Consider the following 26,447-nt stretch of genomic DNA (forward strand, 5'->3'; position numbering starts at 1 on the left):
TGCGTATCTCAAAAGAAGGACTGCATTCTCTTGCTTTTTTTTCATTTTTTTTTCATTTATTTTAATGAATTACCGTCATTGGGGTCATATCAGCGGGAGCAGGAAAAAATAAAACTGCATACATCTACTTGACCGTTTAAATACATTACAGTTTCTGCGGGGTGGGGTGAGTAGGCTTTTACACAGATGGGCAATGCTGAAAAACACAGAAGCAAACAAACAGGTAAGAGTCAGGATCAAACACACTTCCTCTGAAAAACGAGAGCACTCCATCTTTTTTCCCCCTCGATAGGATGAATCGCTTTGTCGAATGATTCACCTTTTAACCCCTGGGTGTCCAGGGATTTTTCACTCATCTGTCTTTATCATCACCCAACTTGGGCTGACTTTGAAGGGGTCATAACTTCGTCAAACATCAATATAATTTTACTTTCAAGCCCTCAAAATATTCAGTGGCATTATCCCTATCCATACATACGTATAATGTCATGTAAAAAATGCTAACAACTATTCAATGCTGCACATTTCACAGCCAGGAATATGCAGATATAATGATATGCGTTGCAAGAAATAAAACGCTTCTCTGCAGCAAAATAAAAACTTTCCTGCAAATTTTAGTGCTTGGATCGAAGGCTATTGTCAACTACAGTTCCCACAATGCATAGCAAGAACTTTGCAATATGGGAGTCAGGCTAAGCCACACAGTGAAGTCAATGAAAGGCTTGCAAATGTCCGCTAGCACCCCCAGTACTTTTGGGGTCTCAACACAAAAAAATCTATTGCACCCTGTTTGTGAGTTGCCATTGAAAGGATTGATGCAAAAATTGGGAGAAATGCATGATAAACCTTAGGCTTTTCAATATGACCAATAATGATAATATTTCCTTTTTTTTTGGCAGTAAGAGAGCCCGACATGGGCTAAATTTCACATCTACACGGTGTACCTCTCAACCTCCCGTTTGCAAGCATTTAGAGGGGACGGCAGGATGGTATAATGAAAATCGACATGTTTTGACAAGCTATGCAATATTTTAGCCTCCTAGTGTTTCCTTTCTTTAGTTTTGGTATGCTTTTCCTTTGATACCACGCAACAAAAACATCTAAAAGCCCGAGTCGGGTCCAAATTTCCCCCAGGGGTTAAAAGCTTTGCACATACTGCAATAAAACAGTCCAATACATTTGTTGTAAAACATCTTGAGATCCGCACACACAAACGGAATCCATAAATGTCATCGTACCACCACAGGAAACTTTCCGACGGCAGTCCTTGTGTTGCTCAGCAGCACAACAGCAGCACTGTCCGACACCAATAAATACATGGAAATGAACTAAGAACTACAGAACATGAACGCATTCTTTTCTTCGCCAACGAACGAGGAAACGACCCAGTAAAATCCCTTTCCGAATGACAAAATAGCCTCTTTTAGTCTGAGCATCGATTTGCTTTTGCAATAAAACAGGTGTATTCATCGTCATGTTGTTGCTTCCTTGGAAATGTAGACAGTTGAGAACCTGTACTTTTATTTTCGTTTCTAAATATATATTGATATTTGTGTGGATATATATATATATTAGGAGGAAAAAAAGTGACTAGCAGTAAGGGTACTCGGCTTATTAACATATTCAATCCAAGAGACATATTTTCACATTTTTTTAAGATCGAAGACATCTCGTTATTTCTTTTTTTCAATTTATAGTTGTTCTATTTCTATTTTTTTGTATACATATTATTTTAGAAGCATTATTATTTAATTGTGTATGTATAATTTCAAACATAACAATTTATAGTATATGACCTTTAATACATGTAATGACAAATTATAGTCAATAACATTTAAAAAACAATGATATAAAATTGAAGATCTGAAATAATCACTTCAGTGAATTATGATTTTTACCGAAAGTAATCAATAACTTCACTCCTTTAAGACCTAAAGTAATTGTTACTTCAGGTCTTAAATACCCAAAGTAGTTGATTAATTTAGTATTTAATTACCCAAAGTGAAATATAAATTACTACCAGCCATTTTAAGACTTCTTTAGCCAAACATTCGAAAAAAAAAGAAAACCATAAGTGTCTGGGATTGAATGTCTACGCTCTTAAAAAAAAAAAAAACGTAAAAACACGTCTTTGGGATTGAATGAGTTAAGGGGTCTGCCGTCCATGCACGTTAGCAGGAACAACACGTGCAGCGATGATGTGCTGGCCACATTACTTCCACATATAGAACATGGCCACGAGTAAATAAAAGCTAGTGCTTTTTTAAAATGTCCACCCAAGATCAATAAGGCCAATATGAGGCTCCTCCGCCCCTCCCTCCCTCCCCCAAATTATATGTACAGGTTAGCACTACAGGTGAACTATTCTATGCAACATCATTCAAAAGGATAGGCCAAGGAAACAGAAGATGTCAGGGATGAAAATAGACAGATATAAAGAGGATCAAAGTTCGGGGGTCCTTCCAGGTGGGTCTTGGAGATGCCAAGCAAAGTTGTGATCACCCTGAGAGGACCTCCCGGCGGCGGCGGCGGCGGCGGCGAGCGAGCGGGCGAGTGGTGAACAGCCGACAGGTGGAGCGTATGAGCATCCCCGACGAGAGTTCACAAACCCTGCTTAGCCAGAGCGGCGCTGACGTCCTCGGCTAAGGTGGCTAACTGCGGCGAATCCAACATGTTGAGGCTGCCGGACGACGACAGGTGGCTGTCCCGGTGGCGGTGGGGCGACATGGAACGGGACCGGCCCGGTGACCGCACCATGATCTCCGCCCCGTGGTCCACTCGGGCCTTGGCGTGGTCGCGGAACGTCAACCTGTGGCTCTCGATCTAGCGAGCCGTCACATGGAAGGGACTGATTAGTTTCTTCAAACGTACCGTATTTCCTGCACAATAAAGCGCGCCGGATTATAAGGCGCACCTTCAACGAATGGCCAATAGTAAAATTGCTTTCATATTGTATTATAAAGCGCATGGAATTCAACCACTATAAAGGCTGGGGTTGCGTTATGCGTTCACTAGATGGAGCTGCGCTAAAGGGATCTATCAGATAAGTCAGTGAAAATTTTCAATTAGAAATGAAAAACAAAAATGATTTATGGAAAGTGCTTTCCGAAGAATGTGGAGACAATACCTCTTGATGAAAAAGACTGTTGGATCAATGCCAATCAAGAGTTTAAAAGAATTTATTTTGGTAAAAAGTCTTCAAAAGAGGGATTGGGAAGAAAAAAGTTTTTTGTTTTTTTTTCCTTAAAAAAACTAGTGATTGGTTGGGGATTGTGTTTGATTTTGTTTGTTTACCCATTGTGTACCGGTGTCCCAGTGTGTACCATGCTTAACACGGACAAGAAGTAGTTCGAGAGATTGTCTCCGTAATTGCTGAATTTACTTGTGCCGATGTATCTAATGAAGAGTCCAGTATGCGGTTTTTCTCTCTATAAACCGACCGTGTTATATTGGAAATTATTTTTTTAAGCACGGCCTGATAGAAGCATGAGTGCATGTTATTATTATTATTATTATATATATATTTTTGAATGCAACTACTACTTACTGTAACGCGACCTCCCCCTGGAGTGTGGTGAGCATTATCCAAGGATCCAACCTTGGCCTGGGCTTTGTCTTTAAAGTCCAACTTCACACTCTCAATACGAACGTTACCACCACCTGAATATCAAACACACGCTTTGAAAATGAGTCGGCTTGTTTGTTGTTGTTGTTGTTGTTGCTTTGTTTGTTTCATCAACATTTTGGAATGCATGGTGGCATTTATTTGCAACTAATGCTGGGCGATATTATCAGATACGAAGTGACACAATATATCACAATACAACTTTCAGTTTCCAATACATTGCGCATCAGTTTTGACGCCTTTTTTATGTAATATTTTGTTTTATTCAATCTATCTGCTGGAGTGGCTTTCGTATCATGATTTTTTTTTTTTTTTGGTCATATTATGAATTGTGTTTTACATGTAAATAATTCCAAGCGTTTCAAAAACACACAAATTAAATGCTACCCTATTTCGAGGTAACAATAGATTTCTCCTTGGTTTTTGTCGTATTTTGCGATTGGCGTCACAGATCTGTGTCGCTGACGATTGAAGAGCAAAAAGTAAAATTTGTCATTTCTAATGATTTACTTCAGTTTTTTATTCAGTCATTGTTGATATATGCCATGATTTTGTGTTTTGATTTTTTTACATTGCCCAATATATCGCAATATGTATTTCAATACAGTACATCGTGAGACACTTTCAAGACACAATACGCAGCCCTCGTTGCAACTAACAAATACAGATTCAAAGACAACACCAGCAGAGGGCGCTGCAGAACATGAATCTGTCGGCGTGGACAGAGAAACTTGAGTTGCATTGCGCTTATTTTTTGGCTGCTTAAGAAAAACAGTTTGCATAATATCCTGAAATAATTAGTTAGTGCACTTGATCGACTGAAATTTGAATTTGACTGGTAAATTTGCCACATTTATCATCAAACGATGATGAAAAGACTCATGTCAAACACCACTTGGAGTTCAGTGTCATGTGGCGAAGGCTATTACCAGGGCGATGGTGAATGTTGTCTAACGAGCCGCACTTTGAGGTCACGTGACTGAGGTCAATCTTCCTGTTCTGTATCTGTATCTGCAAAATAGAGGCGGCAGAAGAGGCTGTCAGGTCACAGGGCTTGTTGAAACATTTGAAAACGTTATATGACTCATAAAATAAAAACAAAAAAACAACAATAGTCCAAAAGTGTTGTGTAGGGCAAGGTTAATCTGATCTAACAACGTGTCACATCACAAGTGTTGTTAACCCACACGATACTTAATTTAGCTTTGAGTACGCAAAGCGTTGACAGCTGTTACCATGGCAACCAACTGCTGCCATCACCAAAAGAAGGGCAGCTTGGCAAAATGACTGTTTAAAGGCAATGGAGCAACGATCATTACCAGGCGTTGATTTGCAAAGAGCAGCTAGCGGACACGGCAGAACCACGAGGGGAAAGTGACAGCCAAAACACAGCACAAAAACGCAAAGACGATGACTTTTTGCAACACAAGACTCACATTGCCACCTCCTGCTGAGTAGCCCCTCCTGTCCAAGGACCCACACCTAGACTGAACATGGCTATAGTCCAGCTTAACACTGGGGATGAGGACCTGCAGGATGGAGGTGAGGAATGAGCTGGGAATTTGGCTTCCGAGAATGTATATATAAGCTCAACAATAATAACAATAATAACAACAATAATAGTAAAACAAAGTGAGAAGAAAAAGGGAGAAATTATGCTTTAGTGAAATTACGACTCAGTTATATTAAACTTTTCATTCAACATTTGTTTTGAAGAAATGCTCTTGACAGGTATTTGCAACATTTACCATTTTGATTTTACCTGGAATACATTTTCAATTCATTATTTTGCCAGTTTTCAATTCATTATTTCGCCAGTTTGGTTTCTTCCTGTACCTAAGAGGAGTCACTGTTATTTTTCAGACTGCACATTATGTTTGAGTTGCATACAATAATAGCAAATGCAGTGTTCTCATGTTTGCTTCTTTTGCTTGTTTCGCTTGTTGCGGTTAATGGGTACCAGTAAACCCCCTTCGATAAGGGAATTTGTCCCCCTGCGGACATTGTATGTCAGTGGTGTCAAATACACAACCAGTGGGCTGGTTCTGGTCCGCAAATGGGTTTATTCCGGCCCGCGAGATTATTTACAAGTATAAAAATGAGCTGGATTTTTTTTCTTTTTTTTAATGAATGAAAAACTTGAAATGCTTTATGATTAATAGTAATGTTAATATATTATGATTAATAGTAGTAATGTTGTTTTTGTTTAATTTTGGACAGTATTTAAAAAAAAATACATTTGAAGTTCTTGTTTTAAAGTTAGATAAAGTGGTCCGACCCAATTGGGAATAGATTAAACGCCGCACTCCATGTTTAAATGAGCATGACACTCCTGTGTACAAGTGAGCGGCCGCTAACCCTCCCCAAAGCTCCGACCCGCCATCCATTCCCCACAATGCAAGATTTCTTAAACAGACAGGTTGTTGTCGTCATTCCCTCATGCATCCGCTCACACCCCACTGCCTCCCCCACATGTACGTCTCTGCGCAACTCTCTCACTCACAGCCACAAGGGCACCACTCCCTGTAAGAGATGTGAAGATTTGTTGCCAAAATACCCTTATATAATGTCCACCGGTGGAGCAGTGGTTTAGTTTTGAGAAAAACATAATTTGCGGCTGAACAGGAGCGAGTATTAACAGGCTGTTAGACTGCTTCAGAGTCCACATTAGGCCTGAGTGTGGGACTGTTATTGCAATACATCAGGTAGTAATTTAATCTGGTAGTCAATTCAAATAATGTTATAGTCAATGTTTTTGTTTTTATCTGGCCCTTGAAGAAAAAAAATGGGCACCCCCAAATCTAATGGTAAATGAACACACCCTCCTGTTGGTTTGCACATTTAAAATGACACAAGCACACACTCGTACAAAACACGGCCCACATCTATTCATTCCACTAGCAAGGATGTTAAAATGTTAGTACGCTGCAGTGTTTTAAGACTTGTAGCTGCAAGAGAGAAAAAGCAGGAGTGAAATGCAGGCAGAAGGGTTGGTACACAACAAAAACCATTGATTTCAGCCAGCAGGGGAAAAGCAAAGCAGCCACATTGATAGAAATAACAGTTAGGGTGGAGGAGGGTTGCAAGAGCAATATTACAACCATTTCAATAATTGAACGACCCAAATATTCCTAATAGGTGTAACATCCCAAAACATAGCAAAAAATGTTTGGTCACAGTATTCTGTGTTACGCCAGTTAAGTGTTAAGTCAGTGATATTCTTCTCAACATCGCAGGTGTCTCCTTAACTCATTCAATCCCAAAGACACTTTTACTGTATGTGTCTTTTTCTTTTTAATGTCCTTTTATCCCAAGTACTCATATTTCTTTTTTGGGTAGACGTTTGGCTCAAGAAGAGCCTAAAATGCTATTTTTCAAGTCATAGATTAGATAATTTCATGCTAAAGTAATGGATGGAACCAAGGTAATCGATTACTTTAGGTAACCAGAGTACCTAATTACTTTAGGGAGCTAAGTACTAAAACAATGAGTAATAAAGTAATTGATTATTCTAGCCATCTAAGTACTAAAGGAATTGTTTATCTTAGGTATTTAGGTATGATTTTATAACTTTAGTAGCAGATTAGATCCTAACTAGCCTCACAGTTTAAAAAAAAACTTGAGTCAACATGCAGCTGTTCTGAATTTGGTTTGTTTGTTCTATATTTGTTTGTACCTTGTAAAAGAACCAACAGTTTTGCAACAAAGTAAAAAACATCTAGCAAAATAAATCCCACCTTCCTAAATCCTTCATATTTTCTTGTGTTCATATCCTAAAATTCTATATTTGTTGAGAATAAAGTTAAGTGTGTTTCAGATTTCCCACCTTATGAGTGGTGTTGAGTGCAGCACCAGTGTAATATTGAATGCACTCCAAGCAGTTGTTTTTCCTTTTCCTGGCAACACAGTACGAGTTCATTTTGCCATAAATATCAGAAGTAGCACACTCTCTGTGTTCCACCAAGTTCATGATTGTGCGTATATGCCAAAAGATAGCATTTAATAAACAAGTCAAATGGAATACCTTTCTGTGTTCTCTAACCAGTGCGCCCTCAATTGAACCAGATGGAGACATAAAAACTTTTACCTTATCCACTCTGTTTTAGTTCCTGTGTGTGAACAAGGATGGACTCGAACATTGGTTCATTCTGCTCGCTTCTTTTAATGAAAATGATGACGTAACAACCTCAGCTACAAAACACCCAAATTATTTCACGGACCCCCTGCAGTCAGGCCACGGACGCCCTCAATTGAACCAGATGGGGACATAAAAACGTTTACATGAGCCTCTCTGTTTTAGTTCCTGTGTGTGAACAAGGATGGACTCGAACGTTGGTTCATTCTGCTTGCTTCTTTTAATGAAAATGATGACGTAACAACCTCAGCTACAAAACACCCCGATTATTTCACGGACCCCCTGCAGTCAGGCCACGGAGGTCCGGGGATCCGTGAACCTCACTTTGAGAACAACTGCTCTACTAGGCAAGATAAAAAAACATAAGAAACACACAGAAAAAAAAAAAAAAAAACACACTTCACATTTAAGCTAGTCAGGAATGTAGCACAGTGAAAGATACATAACTGGGATCTATGGGGAGCCTCATGGGCTCCTGGGAAGCTTGACAGGGATGTTAAACAATAAGGGCTACATACATTGCCTCCATTGGGAGGTTGCTTCACATTATCCTTGGAGCTGCACTTTGATTGTATGTACCTGAAGTCCAGCTTCTTGTTTAGAATATGATTCTAAGGAGAAAAAAAAACAATGACAGGAATGAAAACTCCTAACTCCATTAGGAGTTCATTGATGATGTCAAAAACTGTACTGTAGACTCTTCTTTTGTCACTCGTACGAAATGACTTTTGAAAGAAATGTGTGAAGTCTCTCCAGTGTCTCCATTTGCCTGTTATTAATTCATTCACTACCAGCCCACTTCAAATTGATTTATCGTATTGTCCGCACTATGAGGCCAACCGGATTATAAAGTGCACCTTAGATGAATGGTCTATTTTAAAACCGTTTTCATATATAAGGTGCATCACATTATAAGGCATATAGTATAGAAGCTACAGTAGTGGCTGGGGTTATGTCATGCATCCACTTGACGGAGCTGTGCTAAAGGGAATGTCAACAAAATGATCACATAGGTCAGTCAAGCTTTTCAATAAGAAATTAAATCTGTGGAAAGTACTGAAAAATTCTGAAAAATTGGAAAAATATCTCTGATATTACATTACATTAAAAGAATGGGGAATGCGCTTGAAGCAGTTGTTTTTCTTTTCCTTGTGAAGCGGCTTGCATTAATTTTGCCATAATTACCTGACATGCAGCATCCGTGTCTGACCAAGTTTATGATTGTATATGCCAAAAGACCGCAATTAATAAACGAGTCAAAGGGAATACCTTTCCGTCGTTCTAATTGTTGCCACTCTTCATTAAATCAGGTGGAGGCATGGTAGCTTTTATATGATCCTCTCTGTTTTGTAAAATTACTGTGTGAATCAGGATGGACTCGGACGTTGGTTGAGTCTGCTCGCTTCTTTTATTGAAAATAATGCTGTAATAACCTCAGCTTATACAAGCTGCAGGCTGACGGGTAAATCAAAACAAAATGCGCATTAGATAAAAAATTTTAGGCGTCAGAAGTGGCGCATATATGAATCTAACTGGACCAGACAAAAGACAAACAGAAAAGGTTGCCTTCACGCCATGATTTTTTTTTCATTGCTGCTGCTGCTGCTATTTCCTCCTTATATAAGATCCGCATCATACCGGCTCCTCAATGCTTCGTATCACCTCGGGATACATTGGCAGCCTTTTGATTAGTTGCGTGTATTTTTAACTCAACATTTTGTGAGTGCCAAGGAAAATATAACCGCTAATTAAAAGCCGCCTTGTTGTTGTCTCCAACAGTTTTCCTTAATTACTCTGGTCTATCATTGCATATAGGCAGCGACCTGATTTTATGGATACTATTAGGTTTTAGCAAGTATAATTACAACATCCAGTCACTGAAAATGTCATTAGTTGTAATGAAACAATCTAATGAGATCCAAAACAAGAGCTGAATGGAAAATTCCAGGCAATATCTACAAAACTAAGTGATGCGATTTGAAAAGGTTTATGATTTTGCTTGGCTTTTACAGTGGCTTGGAACTGTTTTTGCACCTATCACATAAATAGATGAATAACATAAATATATCTGAAACATCTATCAACAAATGTATAAAGAACTAGGAAATCAAATACAGGAGAGAGTCAAGACCTTGAGAAAGGGCAAAAAATGCATACCACTTGGTAGGGGTGCCAAACCTATGGCCAGCGGGCCGGCTCTGGCCCGCAAACAGGTTTTAATTCGGACAGCCAGATTATTTAAAATAGAGGTCCCCAAGTCTCCCAGTCCACTATTCGGTGCATGGGCTGCACCCGAAAAAATTATGTTTCGAACAGATTTAGTTTACCCTTTAACAGTTGCATTCGTTTGTGCTTTCTTTAGTTCGATCGTTGTTTTTTGGCACCACCTCTGGCCGCTCTTGATATTACATTTTGTAATGAGGAAGAACCACGTGGCTTCTGTTGCGAGTAGTCACTGTCGGAGAGACACTGACCATCTTTGTTTGGTGCATTTGCTTTTCTTTACAGTTTTACAATCTAAATTACGTGCACTTTATATTCGCCATAACAGTGATATTCTGCTTGTATTGTTTTGGACAGTATTAAAAATGAACGATGAATCTGAAGTTGTTATTTGAAAGTTATATAGACATGTACTATGATTTTATTGGTTAGGAACTTTTTAGTAAATATTACACTGGTAAGGAAGTGGGCGTTTACAAGCTTTACACTTGAGCCAACACCTGTTGAGTATTATTGTACATTAGTGTACTAGTTTTCAATTGTACGTTCCGAGTATTGTGAAACCCATTCACCGATTAAAAATGCTGACGATCTCTCAGCATTTTGCAGTGAAGTTCCACACCACCACAGAATGAATGGCATGAATACAGAGAACTTTGTATTCAGCGCTTGTATTGGCTCTCATTGCTCCTTATTAAAATGCAGCCCAAGTCACTTCAAATTTTACAAGTTATGTATATATTCATTCATATGAAACAACTTTAATCGTACCAGCATGCTATTCATTTCTAATGTATGTGTTGCGGTGTACCAGCAGGCCTTGAGTCCAGGTCATACTGTCAGCTCCTGACAGACACAGCGTCAAGGAGATGACGCGGAGCACTGACTTCCAGATCCATGACGAGGCCTCGGCTTTGGCCTCGCCGTACATTATTTGCTCCTTGTGCTTCTACGGTGACAATGACAGGCGGCAGGTAGGTCAGTGGTCCGCCGAGGCCTCGTGGGGGTCACAAGGAGCTCTTTCAAAACTACTGGGAGTTACTATGGGTCAAGGGGAGGATGGTGAAACCTTTAAATTATGCAGAGGACTATATATAAAGGTTTATTAGCATTTAAATTATTTTTTTAGTCCATTTAATAGTCCGCTAAAGAATATCTTCCCATAACCATTACAATAAATGAGCAGGATGTTTTTTGGTTCGCTGTTTAAAACCCTTTAACTACCTGTTTTCACACCGTTTTTGTCTTGTGGGGATGTTAAAGGGTTCACTCATTCAATCCAAAAGAGATATTTTTTCCTTGTCTTTTTAAGTTCAGATATTCTATCCCAGGTACTTTCTGTGTGTATGCGCGTGTGTGTGTGTATATATATATATATATATATATATATATATATATATATATATATATATATATATATATATATATATATATATATATATATATGGGATAGAATGACTGATGCACACACATATAAACTTTACATGTATTATATGTACTAAAGTAATCAATTACTTTATGTGCTTGAGTACTAAAGCGAGCAAGTACTTTAGGTAATTAAAAACTAAAGTAATTGATTACTTTAGATATTCAATAACAAAACATATCCATTACTTAGTACTTAATTATATAGTAAGATATCTTAAAAGTAATCAATTATTTTAGTAGATTAATTGATGAGTACTTAAATGCCTCGTAACTTAATTACCTATTTTGGTAAATAATTAATGTAGAACTTAAGAAATTTTGTACCAGCCATACAATTAGCCAAACAATTGAATACATTTGAAAAAGAAATACGTACCCAGTACATGGGATTGAATGTCTGATTCTTAAAAAATGTAGAATCATGAGATTTTGGGGGTTGAATGAATAAAAAATGGAATCTTATAACAGAAACATTTACATCCAGACTAGAGGTCGAACAAATAATTCGTTTTATACTAAAGAGGATAAATAAGGATCGTGGAATGCGTCGTGTCCCTCTTTCTTGCTTTGTAATATCCTTGAAAAGGAGCAAAAATGTGAAGTCGCGGGATACGTGCGCCTAAAATTTGAGATTCCAGCATCTCAAGGACAAGCTGGCTGTGCACGGTGGCATGTAGCAAAGAAAAGTCATCAACACAAGGCAGCGCTCTTAATCGGGTCATCAAGGAAGATTTTGCAAGAGTTGATGACTGCGGACAATGTGTTCATTCAAGCCGTTTTGATGCAGCACTGACTTTGTCCTCCAAACAAGCACTTCGCTGAGACCGTTGTCAAAAACTGTGCTTGTCAAAATGGCGCGTGAAATGCTGAGGTTCGCTCTTTTGTTTATACGCACCGACAACAATATATGACACAGGTTTTTACTGATGTTGGAAGCAGCTTGTGAACATAGGTATTGAAAAATGTATTAAAGCAGTGGTTCGCAAATGTGTGTAGGCACCTCAAGTGGCTGACGAGTTAGGACTTGGCTGAAAAAAATATTTCACAAGGGGTACCTCACTTAAAAAAAAAACAACTCTATTTAAAGATACATAAGCATACAGCAACCTGAAAACTGCTGATTACTGTATTCCATACACTACAATAAATGAATGTCATAGACAGCACGCCGAGTGCCTAAAAATATTTAGGTCTTCCTGTCATAGACACCATCCAGCACCTTTATGCGCTTTAATGCAAACTATTTTAATCCCTGTGAATTCTCGAGTTTACAATTTTACAATAACGAGGGATTTTTAAACAGAGTTCATATTTTTATGAAATAAAAAAATGATCCACCAAAACTTTCAACTGCCAAAATAAACATTTTCAGTTTAAAAACGCATGTAAATAACCCACACAGGCATGGGGAGAACATGCAAACTCCACAAAGGAAGGCCAGACACAGGTAGATTTGAACTGTGAGGCGGATGTACTAACTACTACTCCACCGAGCCGCCCCATTTTTCAGGTCATTCTTATACTTTAAACTATAAATTAATCTGTTTGTGGGTGAGAACCGGCCCACGGGCCTTAATATGTTTGATAGCCCTGCATGAGCAGGTGTGTGCCATCCCTATGCTAAAATCCTGCCAGAAGGATGTGGAAGAAAAGGACCCAAAAAAAAGATCAAAATACTGCACAAGTGTTAAGTAATTTTAGTCATGTAACTAAAGTACCTTTTTTTTAAACAATAGATCAGAAAATACTAAGATTGGAAAAGAGGAAAGAAAGAGGCAAACTAAAGCTAAGCCAAAAGTGAAGCAAAATGTCTAAAACCTACATGAGAGCTAAAATAGCTTCGACAGTTGTAAAAACACAAGAAAAAAAACCTGAGATGATTCCTACCTGTCCCCCTTTGGGCTGGTACTTGATATTATCTATGGAGCCGACCTTGGAGCGGACCTTCTTGAAGTCCGGTAGAGGTTGGTTAATGACTCGCAGCTGTTTGGGAGTTGTGGCGGGAGATTTGGGCGGCGTGCGGGTCACGGCCACCCTCCTCTCCTGGGACATCAAGCTGAGGGAGCGAGGGGTTCCGGGCGTCCTCGAGGATGACGAGCAGCTGGGAGGGGTCCCGGGAGTCACGGCGCTTGAGCCGGGGGTACGTGGCGTCGAGTGGCCGCTGCGGGCTGAGCGGGAGCGGATCGGCTCCGAGACTGCGGGGAGAAATAGACTCTTATTATGACATCACAAATGTGTTAGCGCAGCTTGCTGAGAGACTACTTCCTGTTTACAAATGGAACTGCAGAAACAGATGTAGCGAGCAAGCATGGGCCAATATCAGATTCTGATTGGTAGGATAACCTTGTGCCAAAATCTTACATTTTTTTGTTTTTTTTTTCTCCATTGAACACCATCTCTTTTATTTCATTTTAAACAACGTATTGAATATATGGCGCATCAAGAAATGTCTACCGTGTTTAGTACCAATAAAAAAATACATAACTCTTGTTCTATAAATCCTTGCATATGGCTTCCGCTGACATTTTTGAAGGTCTTACGGTCCTACATATGCCTAAAAACATGCCTTCGTTGCTCTAGGTCAAACTTCTCGGGACTGGCTTTTGTTTCTCCACTTTAGGTGGCGCCGCAGAGCCACTTTATTTGCATTGTTTATGGCAACTCCAAAATAACAGTTTTTACACCAGGCCCGACAATTGTGCAAAATTTGGTGACTTTTCATGCATGTTTATGCACCCAAAAATCTGATCTTCTTTAAAGAATAATAATAAAAATAAGAATCATCCATACAGCGGTCGCTGCAGTATTTTTAAGACAGATACCTCCGTCTTATCCTCATTATAGTCATCTAATTATTTTCAAGTCTGCAAGCACTAGTGATACCGTATCTCCGACCTGGGCATAGTAGACTTTGAAATAAAAATCTTCTAAATTAATGATGAGATATTCAACAAAAAAAACTTCAAAAGTCGTTACATGTACAGTAACCCTTAATATTATATAGAAAGCAAGTTTGTTTGACCAGAATGAATCTAAATTTGTTTGGGTATTTATTGGTTTGAACACGTAAACGTGTCCTGTCCTCCAGTATGCTGCTCAGGTCCGGAATGGTTAAGACAAAGACTTATCTTTATTTGACTTTATTCTCGAAGTCTGCCAAGAAGGTAAAAAAACAAAACAAAAAAGCAATTGCTATCGAATCATTTTCAAAGAAGCAACTTGTTGAGTCGATTCGCAAGCAGCCAATCATTTTCCGCACCATCTAAAGAAAAGCGATCATTCCGGGTTGTAGAAAGTAGTTGTGATAAGTAAGTTGACCTTTAGCTACCACCATAAACCGTCAACACAGTTATCAGGCCATGCCTGCTGGGATGTCAAAAATATCCAATTTTCTGTACCTGTCATACTGGGAGCTCGACCTGTCCTTTGCTCTGCCCTCATCCCAGCACGGCAGGCTGAAAGAGACAAAGGACAACAGATTCAGAAGGTAAATGAAAAATAAGGAAGTGCCTAGAAAATACAAAACTGTACCTTGGAATTCATGTAGTTACCGCATTTTCCGCACTACAAGGCGCACCAGATTATAAATCGCCTTTCAATGAATGGCCTATTTTAAAACAGTTTTCATGTATAGTGTTGTTAGAATAATTGAAAATATAGCTATTATATATTTATGCTTGCAATGATGAAATGCTTTGCTGTGTGAATGATTGTGGTTAAGATTATAATTATTATAGTGAATTTGCTACAAAATGTAACTGCTGTGGTATGTTGGTGGTATGCCTTGAGAATTGGTGCATTGCATGTAGAGAAAAACTGTCTTGCTATAGTTTGGTCTCAAGCAGAAGGAAGGCCACTTAAGACTGCCAAAACTAGAAAGATTGCCTTTTTTCATCTTTTGTGTACAGTTTCTTGCAAATGTCTGACAAATGAACCTGACAAGGGCGCACCGCATTATAAGGCACGTAGAACAGAAGCTGCAGTAGTGGCTGGGGTTTCATCATGCATGCACTAGGGTTAGGGCTTTAGAGAAAAGTCGAGGTTTATGCACCGTATAAGGCGTACTGGGTTGTATAATTGAAAATTCAAGGGTTTTCGGTGCTCCTTATGATGTGGAAAATGCGGTAATTGTCACCATGTTCCAAATAGATGGTGAAAGATGATATTATTAAAGCAAATTAGGGTGCAGGGAGCAATCAAAATTGTAATATTGTGTTTTGAGATGAATGAGGCGAGTCTACCTGCGGGTCTGCGGGGAGCTGTTGAACCGGAACTGGTAATGGAGGTTGAGCTGTCCTCATGGTCATGGAATGCCCGACGAGTAAGAGAGGAGGCTTGGCGAGGCATAGAAGATCTCTTGTCAGGACTTTGTGATCTACCATCCTGTAAAGTACAAAAGAAAATATTTCCTGAGATAGCGACACTTGAGGAAGCTAACCCTTTTTCATAATTCCAATCGATTTCCTCTCTGGAATCCTTGCTGCAACTGCCACATTAGTATGGTACCTACCTTGGCAATGAAGCTTGCAAATAGCGATGATGAGGATGGATGAGGTTCATCTAATGAGGGAGCCATTGTGGACATGAAGGTGTGTGTCTTTGCTAGGGCGAAATGCTGCGTATGGCACTGGAATGGCACACAAATGAGGCCCAGGGGGAGGGAGTGAGTGGCACATCACCAAAACACAGGACACAGGATGACACGGGTGAAAATAACACTGCTTCCAAATGTATCAAGTGTTTCAACTTGATTCATGGAGCTTTTTAACCCCTGAGGGAAATGTTGACCCAACTCTGGCTTTCAGATGTTTTTGTCTGCTATCAAAGAAAAAGCACACAAAAAAAACCACAAGGAAGCTAAAATATTGCATAGATTGTCAAAACATTTTATTACGCCATCCAGCCATGTCTTCTAAATGTTTGCAAAAGAGAGGTCGAGTGGTACACCCTGCAGATGTCAAATTTAGCCCATGTCAGGTTTATTTACTGCCATTAAAAATTGGAAATAGTCAATTTTGGACAGATTGAAAACTCCATGCATTGTAACATTATAACATTATCACGATTTTTGCATTATACTTTCAACGGCAACTCGCAAACAAGGTGCATTATACATTTTTGTGTTGGGACCCAAAAATCACCGGGTGGCGCAAGTGAGCAATTTATGACTTTCATTGACTTTCTTTGAGTGGCTTAGCCTGGACTTCTGTAATACAGAGTACTTGCTATGCATTTTGTAGTTGACAAAGCTTTTTTTTTTTTTTTTTGGCAGCAAGGAAGTGTTTTATTTCATGTAATGCATAACATTAAATCTGCATATTTCCGTCTGTGAAATCTGCTGCATTCAATAGCTGTAGATGTTATTTTTTTTCCTCACAAAATGAAAATTCTTGGAAATAAAACAGACTTGGAATATATTGATGATATTTCAAAGTTAGCCCAAGTTGGGTGATCATAAGGCCAGGTTAGTGAAAAACCCCAGGGGTTGATGGGCAAAAAATATAAAAACGCAATTTGTGAAACTTCATTATTGTTCTCTGGTGGCATTTATGATATGCATAAAGGCTGTTATTTGGACAATAGCCGACATATTGATGTCGGGGGAGTTGAATCGTTGCAGGAGAAATGTCAGGCGGTGATTTAACACCTACTCTTTGACTTTAAATGACTCACTCCTGCGAACAAAGCCACAAACTCTGGAGTCATCACAGCTCTTGTAGAAAAAAGAAATGACGCAAATACATGAAACGTCTTAAGTATGACGCAAAGAGGCATTGGATTTGGGATGGACATGTGATCTTTATGCAAGGATGAGACCTTTGAACTCTCCCTTCAAAGTAACAAAAAAATATACCAGTAACTTGTTGGGGGCGATGGAATTTACTCACCAAGGCTCTGTCGCAAGACCGCCTGGCAACTGAGAGAGGCTGGCGACTGTCAGAAAGGGGCTCTAAAAAACAAAAGAATACGCTAACAACTTTTAAACAAATACGAATAAGTGCCAACATCTCAAATAAGCACATTTCCAATCAACAGAGCGATCCCAAATCTGCAAAGTAAGTGCATCAATTAAGTATACACATATATATATATATATATATATATATATATATATATATATATATATATATATATATATATATATATATATATATATATATACTGTATATCAAGTTTCCGTGAATCAAGCCTTATTTTGTGATAACGCATCACATCTATATATTCATAAAAAGACATTAATGTGGGTGTTGAAGAGAAATGGTATTTTTGAATCCTGAAGTTGAAAAAGAAAACTGATTTAAAGGGGGAAAGAAGGAAAACCAGGATGAAGACAGAAATAAAGCCAAATAAAAGGGTAACACGAGATTTTTTTATTATGACAAAATGGAAAAAAACATACATGATGTAGAAAACAGAAAATAATACACAGAAAATGAAGCTAAGGAGAAGTGTTTCAATGCATGATTTAGTGGTAGAATTTGAAATCTTTCAGTGACCTATTAGAATCAGTTGAAAACAACGACATATACAAATTAACAGAAGACAAATGCAGGACACCCACTGATCATAAAAACATTAAGTGCCTGAAAAATTGAGTTTGTTAAACATCCATAAAGACCAAACGGAAGATCTTTTTGGACGTGGACCTGCACAAATGACCACATGTAATGTATCACCTGTGGGTCTCCTTCGAGGACAGGAATGGTGCTGGGTGGGGCGGGCCTGACGGACAGCTTGCTTCGGTGCCATCCTCTTGGACGGGGATAGCGTCGGAGCCTCCATTTTTTTGGTAAACTCAGTCTTCTTTACCACAGCTATATTAATCGGGCGCAGGGAGACATCAATAAGCTAATGTCCAACCACTGAACAGCAGATGCATCAAAATCGGTGTTTTAACAAGCTATTGTCAGTATCTCCTGTTCAGCAAAATTACCGTAATTTCCCACATCAAAGACACATTTTTTCCCGAAAAATGAAAACCAAAAGTATGGACGCGTCCTATAAAGGCTAACTTAAAAGATTAGAACATTTATTATTTGACACCATTCAAGGACGATTGATCTGTCAGATGCATAAATTTTGTTTCACACGTGCGTTTTTATTCCCGTCGTATTCTTAATTAGAATAATTACCATAATGAGACAGGCAAGAGGGCAGCTAACAGCAGCTCATGCTAGCTGAGGTTGTTACTTTATTATTTTTTATAAAAGAAGCGTGCAGACTGAACCAACGTCCAAGTCCAACCTTGTTCACACGCGAGAATATTACTAAAACCCAGAGGATCGTGGAAAGGGAACGATGTCTCCAGGTAATTCAATTAAGAGTGGCAAGGTATGGAGCTGTGTGCACGGGTTAGAGAACGCGGAAAGGCATTGTGTTTGGCTCGTTTATTTCTTTTGGCATATTCACAAAATTATAAACTCGGTGGAGCACGAATAGTGCGCGACTTTGGGTATTTATCACAAACTCGAGCTGCATCGCAAGAAAAAGGGAGCACATTCAAAGTTACTCTGGCGCAGCATTCACTGACCGCTCACAATGTGGGAAATCTGAAACAAACTTAACCTACAACAAATATGTAACTTGAAAATGAACACATGGGGAATTACGGTAATTTACAAATTTTTCAAGTGTTACTATGACGATAGAAAATTAAAGCAGATGAATAAAGTGCTCCCACTTGAAGAAGTGACAGAATCTGAAATCAGCCCTGAAGCAAACCAGTGACGAGTCACAGCTGAGGAGAGTTACACAAGTGAAAAGGAAAGAACCTTTTTTCTTCTCTCGAGGGACGTAAACGGGATCCTTGCGCAATGGTTTGCGTTCCGGAGTGGAGAGTCTGCCTTTAACCCGTCCGCCCTTAGTCTTGGGCTTGATCGGCTTTTCATGCTGCTGTGTTCGTTTAGTCTGGCCCACAGTGGACTTCTTGACGGGGCTGGGCACCTTTGGCAAGGGCGCTATCTGCTCGGTAGCCATGCTCTTATCGTCATCTAAAATAAATCCGGACAATGATTATTTCAAAATGATTCAGAGAGAATGAAAAATATTTCAGTCGTAAATCTGTTATCCAAGCAGTGGAGTTCAGTTCAGATAAACAGTCATTTGGTGAAAATCGAGTAATCAATTAAGAGTGGCAAGGCATGGAGCAGGATCATCTTCAAGCTCCTGCAGAGCTTGCTAATAAGCTAATTATTTGAATCAGGTGTGTTGGGGAGAGAAAACTGGAAAACATGCAGGATAGTGGCCTTGAGGACTGGAGTTTGACGCCCGTGCTGCGGATTCATCAAATGCGCAAAATACAATCAGTGGGGGTGACTTATCTCGACTGAATCGATTGCTGGCAACAGGATAAGTTAAAGGCGTAGAAAAGGAGCTCACCTTGTGCGTCTACCCAAGAGCTGTCCAGGATGGAGTCGTCAATTGTGGTTTCATCTCGGTCGTAACTTTCGGTCGGACCCTCCGTTTCCTCTACAGGTTGGGCTTCTCTCTCTGGAGATGCGCGACTCTCAGGAATATCACAAACTTCTTCCAAACTGGCAGCTTCCATGTCTGCCTCCTCGTCATCCTCGTCCTCCTCTTCGTCGTCATCGTGGTTGTCCTCTTCTTGCTCTCCCCCGCTAGGTACACACAGGGCTTCGGGTGGAGCTGAGAAGCGAACGCTGTGTCCTGGTTGGTCTGCTTCATCGATGGTCTGGACCACGGTGATGAAGTCGTCTTCAACCGTCACGACCGATTCAATCGCGGCGCAAGTTTCGGCGATTTCTTTAACCGCAGCCGCTCCAGCGGCTGGCGCTTCTTCTTGCGTCTGTTTTTCGGTTGGTTTGATCCTGTCCATTTCGGCTATGATCTTTGTCTCTTCGACATGAGGGGTTTTCTGTTCAAGGTGGTTTTCTTTCTGCCTCATCTCGTTCTCGTCATTATCCGTTTCCTCTGCTGCCGCTAACTTTCCTTGCTCTTCTGTTAATTCCTTCTCCCTTGCCTCTTTCATTTCTCGTTCCTCTTTCTGTTCTTTCTCTTTCCTCTCATTTTCAATCCTCTCCGCCTCTTCCGTTTCTCTCGCCTTCCTCTCCTTTTCTTTCCTTTCTTCCTCGACTCTTTCTGCCTCTTCCCTTTCTTTCATTTCCCGTTCCAATTTTTCTTTCTTTTCTTGCTCAATTTTCTCCGCCTCTTCCCGCGCTCTCATTTCCCTATCCTCTTTTTCTTTTCTTTCTTTCTCCGTTCTTTCTGACTCTTCCTTTTCTCTCATTTCCCTCTCCTGTTTTTCTCTCATTTCTTTCTCAATTTTCTCCTCCTCTTCCTTTTCTCTCATCTTTCTCTCTTTTTCTTTCATTTCTTCCTCAACTCTTTCCGCCTCTTCTCTCTCTCTCATTTCCCTCTCTTCTTTTTCTCTCATTTCTTTCTCAATCTTCTCCACCTCTTCCCTTTCTCGTATTTCCCGCTCCTCTTTTTCCTTTCTCTCTTTTTCCATTCGCTCTGCCTCTTCTTTTTCTCTCAATGCCTTCTCCTGTTTTTCTCTCATTTCTTTCTCCATTTTCTCAGCCTCTTGCCTTTCTCTCTCGTTTTCTTTCCTTTCTTTCTCAATTCTTTCAGCCTCTTCCTTTTCTCTCATTTCCCTCGCCTCTTTTTCTTTACTTTCTTTCTCCAATCTCTCGGCCGTTTCCATTTCTTTCTCCTTGTCTTTACGTTCTTTCTCAAGCTGTTCTTTGTCCTCTTGGACTAGCTCATCTTTGTGTCTCATTTGCTCTTCATTTTCTTCCTTTTGAATTCTTTCTGCCACATCTTTGTCACTCCCATCCTTCTTCTCACCTTCTTTTAAGTCATTCACTTTCTTTTCTGACTCTTCTGGAACTTTCTTTTCCGCCTCCTCTTTCTCAGTCTTTATTTTCTCATCAGCTGCTTCTTTTTCACGCCGTTCTCGAGCTTTTTTCTCAGCGTCGACTTTGGCGTCTTTGGTTACAGTTAACACGGGCGACGCCGCTCTTTTAGGGGAACCATAAAGTTCTTTCTGTTTGAGCTTGGACGGCGAGAGCACCGGAGACAGTAGTTTATCATCATCAATATTGCTTTCCACCGAAGAAGTGGGTGAGGTCTTGACGGGCCGGGCGATGCGGTCCTTGGCCACCCCGGTCAACTGGTACACATCTTCAGCATCCACCTCCTCATAGGCCTCCTGGTGAACCAGCTTCACCTTTTCCCGAAGCTCCTGCAATTCTCTTTCTTCCTCCAAACTGAGAGGCCTGCCCTCCATCTCCAATTTGCGGATCTGTCTCTCATAGTCCGCAATTTCGGTTTCAGAAGCAGAGCCTTCACCGCTTGCTTGGCGTTCTGTCTCACTTCCTGACCTCCCACCTTCTTCTAACGTCACGGTGACAGTGGGCGTCACTGGCATGGCAGGTTTCAATTGCTCACTTACGGGTGTGTTCAGCTGCTCATTTATATTCTTTGGAACGTCTTCAGAGGAATCTTTTTTTTCAGTTTCAGTAAGGTCTAAAGTCTGGCTCTTGTCTTCCTCGGATGTGTCTCTTACTGCTAGTTTCCTGGCTTGCGCAGCAACTTTTTCCTCAAGAACAGCGGGGGTGAAGACCTGTGCAGAAGTGTTCGTCGGGCTGACCATATCTGCGGGAGATGGCATAGGTCCGGAGTATTCACTGAACACGCAATAGCCCATCTCTTCCAGCTGACTGTCGCTCTTTTTTATTCCGGGACTTTGCTCACCCGAGACAAAACCAGAAAGCAGGTCATCAGAGAAAGCCTGGAATGACTTTCTCCGTGCGAATCCTGGCTCGGTCGTTTCTGATGACAGTCTAGAACGGGGCCCGGCAAGATCGAGCATCTCGGGCAAGTCCTGGGACAAGATTGCGCTCTCCTTAGGGCTGCTCTCGCACGGCTGGGGAGACTCGGGGGACTCGGGTGATTCCGGTTCAGGGCTGGGGTTGGAAATGGCTTCAGCCATCCTCGGTGGAGATGAGGAGTCAGAAGCGATTGAAGCAGCGGTCTCCAGGATTAGTGGAGGGAAGGGAGGTGGCTTTTCTCCGGAAGGAGTCGTGATAGGGAGGTAATCTGCCGACTCGTCCAGACTTCCACTGGTGTATGTCATGATATCAGTGGCCAGCGGGGAAAAGTTTCTTATTCTGCCTTGGCCGTTTTGATCCATCGCTCCAATAGTAATGTTTAGGGAATAGCTCCTTTGATCCAAGGCCAATTTACCTGGGGAAAGCTTGCATTCGTTACCCCTGTCTGGAACTGAAAAAATTTGAGTGTCTTTTTTCTCGGCGTCATGACTCTCCTGTACCGGCACACCAATATTCTGAGACTCTGAATCAACATTTTTCTTTTCTTCAACGACTCTGCTCAGTTCATAATAGCCCTCGCCCTTACTCTGGGAGGCGACATCAGTTTCGGTGGCTGACGTTTCAAAATATGCTGACATGGCATCACTTGTCAGGTTTCCTCCTTCGACTTTGACTCCCATTGAGGAGAAATCAGAGGGGGCACCGAGGCTGCTGAACTCCACCACCTCCACAGACGGTTGCTTCTCTGACACTGTGAGGGGCTCGCCATAAATGGGCTGAAGTGTGATTGACTTTGCAGATTCTTTGGCTTGGGTTTGAACATCTGGAGGTATAAAAGATGGCATTTCCATGGTGGGACTCTCCGGTACGATTCGTTCTCCGGCAAAGAACTCCTGGGTCTGATGCTCAACAAACTCCTCTGGAGGTTTTTCTGATCCGATGCTGTCTGGACTCATGGAACCGCTTTTCTCACTTACTGCTTTTTCCGGGTCCATCTTCACAGCTGAAAGTACATCTGTAAGTTGGTCGTTATGCATACAATATGGAGGATTTTGCTTTGGCATGCGCTGATATTCATTTGGCCAGGTACTGGGAAACAGGCAAAGCTCTCCTCAGAAACTTACAGCACAATGATACAGCCATCACCGAAGAAGAACGGCGAAAGTATGAGCTCCACCAAGTCAGAGATGGATGGAAATGTGGCATGGTATGTGAGACCGGCATGAGGCAACTGTCAGGTGTACTGATGAAAAACATATGATCATTCATGGAATGGGTATCCGTGCATTACTTCACTGTATATTAAAACCATTAATGTTTGTCAGAATTGAGAGTTAAAACTCTAAGAAAGCATACATACTTTTGATCAAACGAACATGCAGGTTAATGACTGCCATGTCATTAAAATAATTTAGATGAAAATGACAAAAATACTAAAGAATCCCAGTTGCGAATGACAGAAAAATAGAGCGCTATTGCGCACCAAACTAACATTGACAAAAACTATACCAGATGACTTGGTCATTTGTTAAATATCGATTCATTAAATCGGATATAGACGCAATAATTTGCGAAAAATTAGTCAATATTAAATCCCTCGCCATCCCCTGCTAATGATTGACCACTAAAATAATGGTTAAAGATTACGTAAATGCAATGGACTGCTATACCAGCACCAAGCCATCGGTGTAAACGTAATGACGATCCGGGGAAGCTGGTGATCAAAAGCATGATTGCAGATGCGACACGTAATCATACCAGTACAAACAAGAGCAACGATAAGAAAACACAGGCATAACAAGGTTTAACATTGTCACTACATTCAAGTTAAGCTCATGTGACTTTGTCCACTAACAAGCCTGTGTTGCCTTGCAGACACAGCAGCGCGGGAGGCCAATGATTTGCCATTCCACCTGAAAAATGCTGGAATTCTCCTGCCCCTTGACAAATCTGGCATTGCTTGGACAAGCTGTAACATGCAGGCTGGGTGCGCAGAGGGGAGGACACACCTGTCTCCGGGCTCTCCTCACCCTCTGCTTTCTCCTCTTCCTCCTCGCTGTCCATTGAGCTTCCTGCAGGAGCACTAGCTGCCTCAGCCGGCCCCAGGTCTAGATCCGGGGCCGGGACCTCTTCCTGCTCTAAAACCTCCGCTTCGGGGATGTCCAGGTCGGGCTCTTCCCCGCTCCCTTGCTGCTCATCAAGAGCTGCTTCTGCACTCTCCTCCTCCTCCTCCACCTCCTCCTCCTCCTCATCATCATCATCATCATCATCATCATCATCCTCGTACTCAGCTGTAAGAGCCTCCATGGTCTCTTCTTCTCAAAAACAGGGTGAGAGGGGGACACATTAAGACTACAGGCAACAAAGACTTGGGTAGTGTGAAAACATAACCAATGAAGGGACACTTTGAGATGATCCAAAGTGTCACAGATACATCACACAAAGGCACGTGTATTGCATGTGAGTACGCTTTTTATATTGGCTTTGGGAATGTATGGCAATTCGAATTGGCTATTCATTATTCGTGACCCTGTGAAAAACAATCATGGAAGAGTAATGCTTTTCTTTTCGTTGTCACCAACCATGCCTTATCCAATTTACTTAACAGGAACGAAATCGAATTGATAACTATACTCCAGATCAATATGAAACACAACAACTAGGCTAAGCACACTACTAAAGAGTAAAAGTTCAAAAACAGCAGCAGATCAATGCGTTTTTTTGCGCAAGCTTGTTCTACTCAAGTGATTGTTTTTGACAATGACGTGTTAGGTCAAAAGTGGTGTTATGTAACCTCGTTTTGAATATGGCCCCTGAAACCACCTTGAGTCACCCAATTCTATGTCTGATGACGGAATCTCAATAAAACCTCGACCTAAGCGTGATTGGCAAAAACAAGTAGCGATGATGGGTGAAGTAAACGATAAGACTGTGACGTTTTTCAAATCTGAGCTCAAACCTCAGATTACGAGCAAAACGGACATCGCAAGGACACGCAAACACACAAAAATGACAGACCAAGTGACCGATGCAGAGACGGAAGGGTGAAGAGATGTGGGGGCGAAGGCACGAAACAGATGAGGGAAATGTTGAAAATAGAAAAGGCAAAGTAAGGAGTGGCGGGGTTGAGCGACGGAAAAGAGGAACCGTGCGTGGTTCACCTTCAATCTGTCTAAAGGCCACAGCCTGCCCCATGGGGCGGGCACCCGAGTGCGTCCACTCTGGGCTGAACAAGGGGTGCTCATAGTACTCCTCGTCGGAGTGGTAGGGGTCGTCCTCAGGCACAGAAACTGAGATGGAGGGGGCGAGGAACTTGCACCTCTCCCGTGAATTTTGGAAGCGGCGGAGAGGGCCCGCCTCCTCCTCATCCCCTACATCTACAAACAAGACAGACACAAGGAGAAGAACTGCAGGGAAATCTGGACGCACGATGAGGAAGAAATAAAAGAGGACGTACAAAGGGGCAAGGGGTGGAAATGGTGCCTCTCAAACAAAAATGTCCAATTTAAAAATCTATTTTAAAGAATTCAACATCAGTATCTGATCAAAATGTTGGCTAACAATATAACAGAATATGTTTATTTCTTTTTTTGAAGCATTTTCAGCCTTGAATAATTGATCGTCTGATAAATATTGAATGAACATGTAGAATCTCCAGCCAGGAATAATACCATGAATTCCGATACAGCACAGTATGTACTGTATACCAGGTTTCCCCAACCTTTTTATCACCACGGAACGGTCAATGCTTGAGATTTTTATCGTGGACCGAAGATGGGTGTAAAATGTACAAAATGTACACAAATTACATAGATGAAATCAATCATATAACTGAATGACAAATGTTATTAATTCCAATACAAAAAGGTAATTAGATGCAAATGAGTACTTATCGATGCAAAGCATTTGCAGCTGCTAACATATAGCAAAGAGAAATTCCTGGCACAAACAAAAATGCTAAAGATCTAAACGCATACAAGGCAGCACTACATAACATGTTCAAGATAAGAACTAACATTAGCTAACATGTTATCCTCAGTCACAAGTTATCTGATCAACAAGGAAACTAATTTTGTGCATTTTATCACAAATGACAACATTCTTGGCACAAGTAGAACTTGCAGACACTCGTGGTCCAGATTTCAAAAAGAGACAGAAGCACATGTGTCACCACCAGTGACACTCTTTCATCACTACAAAATGTAATATCAACAGTGGCCTGAGGCGGCGCCAAAATAACAAA

The 26,447-nt window shown here is 40.8% G+C and overlaps 1 protein-coding gene across 7 annotated transcripts in view; it reads right to left on the reverse strand.

Moving 5' to 3' along the window:
- map2 (microtubule-associated protein 2) overlaps positions 1–26,447 on the reverse strand; it is a 64,401-nt gene that overhangs the window by 7,790 nt on the left and 30,164 nt on the right. For 2 of the 7 annotated variants that reach the window (XM_088414198.1, XM_088414197.1), the window contains exons 6-18: positions 25,366–25,581; positions 24,214–24,519; positions 19,791–23,207; positions 19,184–19,402; positions 18,089–18,226; positions 17,300–17,361; positions 15,653–15,794; positions 14,810–14,866; positions 13,299–13,606; positions 5,062–5,154; positions 4,555–4,636; positions 3,548–3,660; positions 2,610–2,823 (exon numbers count right to left, since the gene is read on the reverse strand). In XM_088414198.1, the coding sequence (XP_088270324.1) occupies positions 2,610–2,823; positions 3,548–3,660; positions 4,555–4,636; positions 5,062–5,154; positions 13,299–13,606; positions 14,810–14,866; positions 15,653–15,794; positions 17,300–17,361; positions 18,089–18,226; positions 19,184–19,402; positions 19,791–23,207; positions 24,214–24,519; positions 25,366–25,581 (5,367 nt within the window). Of the gene's footprint in view, positions 1–34; positions 2,824–3,547; positions 3,661–4,554; positions 4,637–5,061; positions 5,155–13,298; positions 13,607–14,809; positions 14,867–15,652; positions 15,795–17,299; positions 17,362–18,088; positions 18,227–19,183; positions 19,403–19,790; positions 23,208–24,213; positions 24,520–25,365; positions 25,582–26,447 lie in introns of those variants that run through there. The other 5 variants (XM_088414199.1, XM_088414200.1, XM_088414202.1 and 2 more) reach the window with 5 other exon arrangements.

The sequence above is a fragment of the Hippichthys cyanospilos genome, chromosome 5, assembly GCF_059441005.1.
Source record: "Hippichthys cyanospilos isolate Australia breed blue-spotted pipefish chromosome 5, RoL_Hcya_1.0, whole genome shotgun sequence".
In the NCBI taxonomy this organism is placed as follows: Eukaryota; Metazoa; Chordata; class Actinopteri; order Syngnathiformes; family Syngnathidae; genus Hippichthys; species Hippichthys cyanospilos.